We start from the raw sequence: 11305 nt of genomic DNA, 5'->3' as shown, positions 1-11305 counted from the left end.
ATGATGTAACGAATTTCAATAGGTAGATTATAAAACACTGTTACCAAGTCTTTCACATAGTTCACATGTATATAACCAGACTGATAAGATGAGTGCAATTCACTCATGAAATATGCAGAAAGTCTTGGGCATTGTTAGTCTCACTCTGACTTTTTGCGTGCTGCTCTATTTAGTACTTTGGATGAATCTCTCTGAACACTTCTACAGGTAAGAAATAAGTGTATTGACTTAGTAAATCTTTTGAAAATATTCTAAATTTGTCTTATGGTGTAATTATGATATTCGTCTGACTTGTACATTGGTATTATTACAAATTTGTTCCTGTTTTTAATGTACATTCTCCTCCTCATTAGCAAATCGTTCATCATTTCTGCATTGATTTTATCACCACATGGAAATACTAGATTGCACAAAACCGAAAAACCCTTTCACTCCGCTCAGCGAGAAGTGAACATTACACCTATTCCGGTTCTCTACAAGAAAAACTTTACAAAACTGCCAGTGTGGGATTTCGAAGATGTTTATTTGCGAGACCATCAAGCAAGAAAACCTGTAAGTGCTCCTTTTCCAATACTATTCCCGCGTCACGGTGCAGCTGTGCAGTCGTTTTGATCCTTATGAAAAATCTCCTTTTCCGTAGACCTGTCCAAAGTCCCTTCAAAGCACAGAGGATCCCAAGTTCAAGGAAGCTGTCCTTTCTGATATTCAGCTGTGGCTATACAAAGGTCAACTCAACATAACAGAATGGAATCGATTAGCACACTTCAACAATCCTTTTGGCTTCATGGAGTACAATTACAATGGTGATCATCTAAGGCAAATTACAGAACATGTCTGGCAGATTTTACAAGTTATATGGGTGTTGAAAACCTCCGGCACATCCTGCATATGTTTGAGAAAGGCGTGTAGTAGGTTATTGCTTCATGGTTAGATGCAATGTAAATAGTTTAAACGGATCTCTCTTTACTAAAAAAAACATTATGGGTTCATTATAAGTTAAGCTCAAATCAGTCGACAGCATGATGTTAATTACCCCTCGTCCCATCTTTTCTTTTAAAAACCCCATGAAATCAAACTGACAACTCTTAAATTGTATGTAATATTGCAGTGTTTGTTATAAATGATTTATCCGTGCACACTTTTTCAAAATTCGTGTGCCCTCATAATCTTTAATCAGAATAACTTCTCCCTCTTGCAACGACATCTCTTGTTGACATGTTTACTGGTGGGAGGCAACTCACATGATCAATTCAACATGATCAATGGGATCGGGGAAATAATGTTCATCGTCCGGTATTTTTCTCGTTTGAGAAGCCATTTCATGCAGATATAAGCCGCAATATAATAGGGTAAAGATTGATGCTGCCTTTAAAAAAGTAAAGGTCTGGATTACAGTGAGGCACTTTACAATGGTAGTAAATATGGTCAAGTCACAAAACTAACATCAGTCTCATTTGACTTTAGTCTTGGTAGTGCCATATTTCATTTTTGACAGGGATGAGAACGAGGCTGAGAGGGATAGAATAAAATGCGTTCAATGGATTGTACTGTTTAACAATATACAGATTGTTCAGGTGATGAAACATCTGTATGGAAAAAAAGTTCAGTGGACAAAGTTGTGAAAATTACATGATCCGGAACCTTTGTACAGTGCTTGCCATTGTAAAGAACGTAGGTTAAGTCTATCCCTCACCTTACTTTGATTCTAAGTCTGTAACCTCAATTTTTGTATTAAAGAAAATATAGTTTTGTTCTAATTATCATTATGCCACAAATACTGTTGATTGAGTTTAACTGGCAACCTTGAAATATTTGATGAATTTGGATGCCATCCTTGATAGCAACATAGTGTCAGACTCGGGCCAGATCCAGGCCGACACTATGTTGCTGTCACACTTTGCATTCCTTTACGTACACGTACATTGTTTTCTTTCCACTGAAGAGGTGAAAAAAGCAGTGGACTTGATACCAAAGCCCAAGTCTTCAATATTACTGCCTGTGCCTGAAGGCTCAAAAGATGGCTGTATCCGCTGTGCTGTTGTGGGCGCTGGTGGTATTCTCAATAACTCAAAGATGGGCAAGGAGATAGACTCCCATGATTATGTTTTTCGGTAAGCATGAAACTTTTAAACTAAAATTATCTTTGCGAAAAATGTTTAAGGTAGAGTTGACAATTGAATGAAAAAGTTATTATTAAAGGTTGTGACTGTGTATTCTGATACTGTTTATTCTTAAACAGAGTAAATGGGGCTGTTACTCAAGGTTACGAGGAGGATGTTGGAAATAGAACATCAGTTTATGTGCATACAGCTTTTTCCTTATATGCCAACATGCTGACATTAACAAAGGAAGGCTTTCACGGTATTCCACAAAATGAGGTCAGTATTTTTTACACTGAATTCTAAAATAATATATTCACTGTAATTTGCATATACTCACTTCAATGCACTATGCTGCTGTGCTCTTAATTAAAGGAACACGCCGACTTTTTGGGACTTTAGCTTATTCACCGTATCCCCCAGAGTTAGATAAGTCCATACACACCCTTCTCATCTCCGTGCGTGCCGTAACTCTATCTAACGCACCACTAGCCTAGCTTAGCACAAAGACTGGAGGTAAACGGCTCCAGCTAGCATACTGCTCCCAATAAGTGACAAAATAATACCAACATTTTCCTATTTACATGTTGTGATTTGTATAGTCACAGCGTGTACAAATAACAAGGTCACATGAGACACAGCCATCTTCTAACCGTATACATACTGGGAACTATATTATCAGAAGGCGAAGCACTGCTACTTGGGCGGAGTGATTAGCGCAACACTCTGAGTGAACTCTCTGCTCCTCACCACGGGGCTTCTCAGGTGCTACGAGAAAATCACTCCGCAGAAGTAGCAGTGCTTCGCCTTCTGAGAATATAGTTCCCATGTATACGGTTAGAAGATGGCTGTGTCTCATGTGACCTTGTTATTTGTACACACTGTGACTATACAAATCACAACATGTAAATAGGAAAATGTTGGCGTTATTTTGTCACTTATTGTGAGCAGTATGCTAGCTGGAGCCGTTTACCTCCATTATTTGTGCTAAGCTAGGCTGGTGGTGGCAGCGTCAGACAGAGTTACGGCACGTACGGAGATGAGAACGGTATGTATGGACTTATCTAACTCTGGGGGATACGGTGAATAAGCTAAAGTCCCAAAAAGTCGGCATGTTCCTTTAAGAATTATTTATATTAGTTACGGTTTTTTTTCAGTGGCAGGCAACACTATACTTTTAAAATATTTAGAGTTGGTACGATTTTTTATGTTATTGAAAGAAGCTTCTTCTGCTCACCAAGACTGCATTTATTTGAACAAAAATACAGTAAAAATGGTAATATTGTTAAACATTATTACATTTCAAAATAACTTTTTTTTTCTATTTTAATATATATCTATTAAAATGTAATTTATAGCTGTGATGGAAAAGCTGCATTTTCTGTAGCAATTCGTTCAGTTTCCAATGTCACATGATTCTTTAGAAATAATTCTAATAGGGATATATTGTATATGATTATATTACAATAATAGAATCACACAAACACACGCATATATAACACTCTGGTGTTATTCAATAGGGTATCAAATATGTAATGATCCCTGAGGGCCTGAGGGACTTTGAGTGGCTCCAAGGCCTTTTGCAGGGAAAAGTAGCCAACGGTTCATTCAAGGGTGTGAGGTAAAGTATATCCAGCTCTGCCAGTAAGCAAGATGAACAAGGTAATATTAATATAGAAGTTATTTTAGTTAATTTTCACCACAGTCAACTGGCCAATCAGAATTAAGTATTCCAGAGAGCTTATAAATAAATAATATTAAACCTTTTATGTTTGGCTCCTTGATAAGTGGTAAATATTTATCACTGTGCTCTTGATTTGTTTAAAAACCAACATTCACATTTATTATTTCGTAGGCCACTGAATTTTTTCAATGGGAATTTTAATGAGAGTAGATTCTACGTTCTTCACCCTGATTTTCTTCGATACATTCGCAACAGGTAACATTTATGTTTACAGTGACCAGTTTGTTTGGTCGTAGAACAACCTAAGTGTGATCTATCTCTTTTGAATGACCCTTTATTTTATTTTATTTTATTTTTTAATAGATTCATGCCATCCAAACAAATGCAGGGCAATTACTGGGCACTATACAGACCGACCAATGGAGCGTTTGCTTTGTTCTTGGCTATTCACACATGTGATATTGTAAGTAAATGCATATTTTCTGCTATTACTTCAACTTATTCTTTAATATCAAGCTGTGTGTTGCTCTTTAAAAACTGAAAAGTAATTTTGTTTGTTCCTATCATCATAATTGCATTATATTAGTAATACTTTATGAAAATGTTTTATGCTCAACATCAGGTGGATGCCTATGGATTTATTACAGAAGACCACCATAAGTACTCCAACTATTATTATGAAAAGTTAAAAAAAACCAGAGTCATTTTCTATATTAACCATGACTATAGCCTGGAGATAAAGACCTGGAAGAAACTGCATGACTCTGGAATCATTAGACTCTTCCAAAGACACTAACAGATCAACAACAGAAGGTAGACTCTGTTCTGTCAACAGGGTCTATGATTCTGTGTCTTGGTGGTTGGTTATTCATAGGCAAGATGGACAAAGGGAAGCTATGGACTTAAACTAAATGAAACTTCTGTGAAATGTTGCGAGTGAAAGCATGTTTTTGGTTTACTTTTTTATAGAGAAAGCTGATATTTATACATTTAAATATTTAAATGGGCCAGGTTTGTGTGTGTTCGGTCTTTTATTATTATTCATTATACATTTGATAACATTTCCAATTTAAAACAGTTTTTTTCGGTATATTTTTTTTATAATCAGTTTTATATTATTAATCGTTACTCTTTTTATGACTTTATTCGTTTTTCAAATAGATTAATATTTTCCTAAAACTGGGCTTCCAATAGCCATACACAAACATTGGACCAACTTTAAAGAAGTATGCTATTTATTGATATTTAGATCTATATTTTATGGTATATTTTTTGATAGCTCCATGTCCTATCTAACAAATTCCAGTTCTGTGGATTGCAAAAATGTGTATTGATACGCATTATCAAACAACATGAAGAGAAGAATAAAAAAAGGTTACACTTTATTTATAGTGTCTGTGTTACAGCAATTATACACTGTAAAATAAAGTGTTACCTAAAAAGACAAATGCGAGTTTGTTTTTATGATTCATCCAAAGTACTATTGAACAGCACACTTCTGTGAAAGACTTCTTTGATTTACTTGTTTGCTTGAGTTGTAATCTGATACAAATTCACTGCATCATCAAACCATATGTTTATTTTGGGATAAGGGGAAACCGGAACTAGTCGTCACTCTTTCTCCAGTAAATATTTGTCAAGGTTGGGTCATTGTTGAATATTTTTTGCCATTATTGCTCAGGGGAAATGTACTGTTAACACTGTGTTAACTCATCATGTTGGCACTGTATAACATACATTAGTTGACAAATATGATATCCGGAGGAGGATAATTTCACAATAGTTGCTTTTAGTGACACTTCAAGTATTAAACAATAAAAATATGAGGTGCATGTTATATTGCGAAGGAAGGATTCACTAAACTTGTTTAAGGTATTGAAATTACACAATTATTTGGCATTAAAGGCAAACTCAAACAATTAAATATGGGTTTATTGCATAATGGAAAAAAGGCATAGAAAAACAAAAAGCTCACAGGAAATAGCTTACATTGACTACAATGTAATCAGTTGTGAATATTTTGTTGGTTCTCCCTTATTTTTGATTACAGCAGTCATTCTCCTGGGCATTGACTCACTAAACTTTGCACATGCGTCACGCTTAAATTCCAATTCCAAGTGACTTATCACAATTCAGCTTTATAATTTCACAAAGGTTTTCAATGGCTTTAAGACCAGGAGAATGAGGAGGCCACTTGACAACTTCAAAATGCTGAGCATGAACACTTTCATTGCATGCAACTCTGTTTCATGCGTCATGCGTGGTGTGTTTGAGATCGTCATCATGTTGCAAAGTACACATTTGATCTCCCAACAGATCCTCCATACTTGGCTACATTGTGTTCAGCGTTCAAAGCGGCAGCAAATTTGGCGATCCTTCCAACACCTTCGGCAGACGTGTACCCTATACCATTATGTTTCCCACATGCTTAATGGCGCACCATGCATGCATTTGATATTAAAACACTCCAGTCGTCTCCTACGAACATACCTGACACCATCCAATGCTTGGATGTTACATTTTGACTTGTCGGACTGCAGAACACGGCTCCAATCTTCCATACTCCAATCCAATTTTTTTGGAGTAGATTTTTGTTTTGTTTAATTTACTGGTACACAACCTCTCAATCTAGCCTGTTGTATCTGTTGGCTTACAGTTCATGATAAAATTGGAGGTCTTTAGAAGCTGTTTTAAGGTGGTCCCACATTCAAGTGATTTTCATCCTGTCAAAATGCTGTCCAGCCACAGCACTTCACATTCTACATATACATGTAGTCGTGGTCTCACTAATGAAATAATTCTGTGGACATTGTGACCATTTACATCCAGCACAAGAGGCGACTGACTAGATTTAGCCATTTCAACAATATCCTTATTGGTTGCAGAGATACAGCTCTTTCCATCTAGCCATTTTTACTAAAATTCATAAAATAACATCTTAAAATACAGCTAATATCACAGAGTGATTTATTATATCACAGGCTGCGCACTAAGTGCTTTCGACTTTCTTTTTGATTTGAATGCAGAAAACACTTGAGGTTTACAATAGACTTCCCACTGCCTAGAACACAACCGAATGCTTCTTCTTCAAGCACCTCCTACTTGAAAAAACACGGAAAACTACTTTTAAACAGGAAATGATGGAATATACATATGCTGATCTATTTGCACTGGATTAGCATTACCTGAGGTCATTTTTTACAGAAGGTAAAAGTCGTGTTATCTTTACTGACATTGTCTGTTGTCTGGACTAAAATAAAGTCCCGCAAATAAATTATGGTGGTAATAATTACTTTACCCCACCTCATGTTAAACTAATCCCGTCCGAATAGGGCTCTAGACTAAAATGCATGTTTGAGCTGTTTTAACTGAAAGCAACTTACACAGATATATATCTTAAAAAATGTCTTAAAATAAAAGCCCTGTCTGTGAAACTGGGCCTTATGGTTTAGCTTGCTTTCTCCATGCTGAATGATTAGCCTACTCAGTGAAGGAAGGACTATTTAATAAAACTGTGAAAAACTAAATCAGTTCTTTCTGTTTATTCTAAGTGCGTGCTGCTGTTATTTTGTAATGGATAAAGGCAAGTTGTAGAGAGAACCCAAGTGCAATTTATTTACAAACATAACAAGATCAAACATAAAAAAGCGTGGTGCGAACTCAAAACCATGACCATAGACGCTTCCCAACCATGGTTACAGTGAAACAATACTTGACCCAGACACATGGCAAACATTAGGGCTTAATACAACGACTAATTACAAGACAAAGAAGGGACACCTGTGAACAATGATCAGACAATTAACCAATGACAAGACACATGGCAGGATCACAAGACAAACAGGGAATCACATGACACAGAAACATGACAATAGGCTTGTTCGACTTGAACCGGTTCAACGTATTGTATCGACAAAACCAAATCGTGACAAATTTCTTCTGCTGCTTTAAATGCTCGAGCTCTTTAAAGCAGGATGGATTCTGATTGGCTGTCAAGGTTTTAATCGTTTGTCTTAAAAAAAAAATGCTCTGAAAAATGATTTTCTGTGCCGTTATCATTATAGTTGTGGTGTGGACTCTGCTATTCTTTTATATTTAGAACTATATCTTATCGTTATATATATTGTCCTTGGTGTGAATGGGCCTTAACTGTTAAATAAAGATCAGACCACATTTTATGAGAAATCTAATCAATGGAGAAATCCAGATTTCACAAGCGTTCACAAACTTATTTTTGCCATGCCTGGATACTAAAGGCTGAAGAAACTGCATGACTGGAATCATTAGACTCCAAAACAGGAACACGATGACTGAGTAGGCCCCTCATTCTGTTGACATTCTTTGTGAAGAATAATCTGTTTGAACACAAATTTTTTATGTGTACCATTTTAGATTTTTTTTCCAAAGCCACCTCCGTTATACAATCAAATGCAATTAAAAAAACAAACTCTGTATCATTCTGCATGATTTTATTATATTCCTGTTGGTTGTAAATGGATAAAGGGGGTTATGTTTTAGTCCGCTTGACCTCTGTATGGTTGTAGGCCTTTGCGTCTTTAGTGTTGCGTTCCCCTCGCAGTCTAGGGGTCAGGAGGAAAGATATCGTATTTTCTGAGTGCTCCATCCGTCTCAGGCATGCTCACAACGAGGTGATGGCAATTAACCTGAGGGAGAAAAACAGAGGAGAGCAAAACACAGGGCACACAAGCAAACATGACAATTACATGTCAGAATAAATATTTCTTAAAAAGAAGTGTAGCCTATTCTTTGATTGGCTGATCTTCTCTCAGTGGTCCACATGGGCTTTGACTTCAAATAGGCTACTTAAGTAGATTAATAAGTATGCACTTCTACTTTTATTGATAGAGTAATATTAAATTAAGTTATCTGTCTACTTCTAAGTAGATAATATGTGTGCTTTTTACACCACTGATTATGCATAATATTATTAAACTATGTGACTAGTTATGAGTTATTTTTCTAGTTACTATAGGTTATGAATGACTTCACAAGGGCATCTGACTTAATTTACATAACATAATAAGAGCATCTCACTAACATAAATAGCCTACATGCAAAATGCATTACCAGCACAATGAAATAGAAAACAAAACAACAACAACAAAACGTTTATTTACACACAAGGTGAAACAGACACTGAATACAGTAGGGAAACACGGTTTCAGAAATACAGTAGGAAATGCGAAACATACGGAAACGTACTCGGTTACTAACGTAACCTCGGTTCTCTCTAGAAGAGGGAACGAGTACTGCGTCGAAGAACGCTACGGGAAAGATATTTCTTTGTCGAGATTGAAGCCTAAAATTAATCCTTAATTTTGTAATAATGTAAAACGCTTTTCTGAAGCATACAACCTAGGCGGAGCAATACAGCTCACCCATTGGCTGCTCTGCCAGAAAAGCACAGCCTATGCGAGGCCAGGACGCTGACCAATGAGGGCGCTTCGCGCCCTTCTGCGTCACCTCCCGCCCAAACAGGCGTGGCCTAGGCCTATAAATACGAGCATAGCTGTCTAACACGCCGATTTTCGTCAATGAAGTGACGCAGCGCGGACACGCACGGCCATGAGACGCAGTACTCGTTCCCTCTTCTAGAGAGAACCGAGGTTACGTTAGTAACCGAGTACGTTCTCTTACGTAGAGTTCTCTCGTACTGCGTCGAAGAACGCTACGGGAACCCCATGTAAAACGCCGTGCGTGCTCTTGGACCGACACAGACACCTAAAGGCGCGCGCGCCCTGGTATACAAGTGCCTACCCCAAGAAGTATAGGGAGAGCGGCTAAATTAGCATCATCCCTTTATAGTAGTGCCTCTTAAGGCATAACAGCATATATATGTAAATATAGATATATATGAGGGGTAATAGCATGCTCAAGGGACACATTGTCAGTGAGTGATGCTTAAACATTGAAGTGACCTGGGCCGCAGCGCGGGGCAGGAACACTTATACACATTAAACATTGAAGTGACCTGGGCCGCATCGCGGGGCAGGAACACTTATACATATTAACATAGAAGTGACCTGGGCCGCAGCGCGGGGCAGGTCACTAATACATAGTCTTCTAGACCGAGAGCAGTTTAGCCTGCAACGCAGGAACCTCTAGGTTATAGAACCTAATAAATGTAGACGGGGAGGCCCAGCCTGCCGCCATACAGATATCTTGTAACGAGATTCCGCTATACCAAGCCCATGAAGAGGCCATGCCTCTCGTGGAATGTGCTCTGATGCCCAAAGGGCATTCCAAACCTCTAGATGCGTAGGCTAACGCAATGGCGTCCACTACCCATCGAGACAGGCTCTGTTTCGTCGCGGCTCGCCCCTTGGAGCGTCCGCTGAACGAAACAAAGAGCTGCTCCGTCTGTCGAAAAACAGCGGAGCGGGACACGTAAGCTCTTAATGCCCTGACCGGGCAAAGGGAGCTATTTCCGTCCTCTGAGGCCGGCAGGGCCGACAGGGAGATGACCTGAGCCCTGAACGGTGTGTTGAGGGACTTAGGCACGTACCCATGCTTCGGTTTCAATACGACTACAGAGTCGTTTGGCCCGAACTTCATACAAGAAGCTCTCACTGAGAGCGCTTGCAAGTCTCCCACACGCTTCACTGAAGCGAGAGCCAAAAGAAACACGGTCTTGAAAGACAGGTGTTTCATGTCAACTGAGTGAATAGGCTCGAAAGGGGCCCCTTTCATAGCGTTCAACACTGTAGAAAGGTCCCAAACGGGGACTGAGGGGGGCCTTGGAGGGTTTAGCCTCCTGGCGCCTCTAAGGAAGCGGACCACCAGGTCGTTCCTGCCTAGTGAACGGCCAAGCGTTGGATTAACGAACGCTGATATGGCAGCCACATAGACTTTGAGCGTGGATGGGGTTCTTCCCTTATCCAATAGCTCTTGCAAGAAGGAGAGAATCTCCGGTTCTCCACACTGAAGTGGTGACAGACCTTGATCTGAACACCATCCAGAGAACACCGACCATTTGGAAGCGTAGAGCCGTCTAGTAGACGGAGCCCTAGCTTGCTCGATCGTGTCTAACACTCCTCTTGGGAGGTTAGCGGGTACCCGTTTATGGCCCATACGTGTAGGGACCAAAGCTCGGGGTGAGGATGCAGAATCGCGCCCTTGGCCTGTGAGAGGAGGTCTCTCCTCACTGGAATCGGCCACGGGGCAGTACTTTTCAGTCGCATCAAAGCTGGGAACCAGGTCTGATTCGTCCAGTATGGAGCAACCAGTAGTACTGAGCATCCGCTCTCCTTGATACGCTCCAGCACTTGAGGCAGGAGTGAGACAGGAGGAAAAGCATAGAGCGGACGGCGGGGCCAGACTCTGGCCAGCGCGTTCGTGCTCTTCGAAAAGAATTCTGGGCAGTGAGCGTTTTCCTGGTTTGCAAACAGGTCTATTTCCGCTCTGCCGAACGTTTTCCACAGCAGACGTACTGTCTGTGTGTGTAGGGACCACTCTCCCGTAGGAACATTGTTCCGTGAGAGTCTGTCCGGGCCTACGTTCA

The 11305-nt window shown here is 39.4% G+C and overlaps 1 protein-coding gene across 1 annotated transcript; it reads left to right on the top strand.

Moving 5' to 3' along the window:
* The first annotated feature begins 58 nt into the window (after window positions 1–58).
* Window positions 59–5427, top strand: st6galnac1.1 (ST6 (alpha-N-acetyl-neuraminyl-2,3-beta-galactosyl-1,3)-N-acetylgalactosaminide alpha-2,6-sialyltransferase 1, tandem duplicate 1). The gene is made up of 9 exons (XM_079596096.1): window positions 59–207; window positions 354–552; window positions 641–803; window positions 1943–2111; window positions 2240–2378; window positions 3620–3720; window positions 3955–4038; window positions 4147–4246; window positions 4406–5427. Exons 1-9 carry the CDS (start codon window positions 113–115, stop codon window positions 4577–4579), a joined length of 1224 nt encoding a protein of 407 aa, XP_079452222.1. The 5' UTR covers window positions 59–112; the 3' UTR covers window positions 4580–5427.
* Window positions 5428–11305: the final 5878 nt, after the last annotated feature.

Source organism: Phoxinus phoxinus (assembly GCF_949152265.1).
Source record: "Phoxinus phoxinus genome assembly, chromosome: 21".
In the NCBI taxonomy this organism is placed as follows: Eukaryota; Metazoa; Chordata; class Actinopteri; order Cypriniformes; family Leuciscidae; genus Phoxinus; species Phoxinus phoxinus.
Note: the sequence above shows the minus strand (reverse complement) of the source record. Positions and strands in the feature narration are given on the sequence as shown.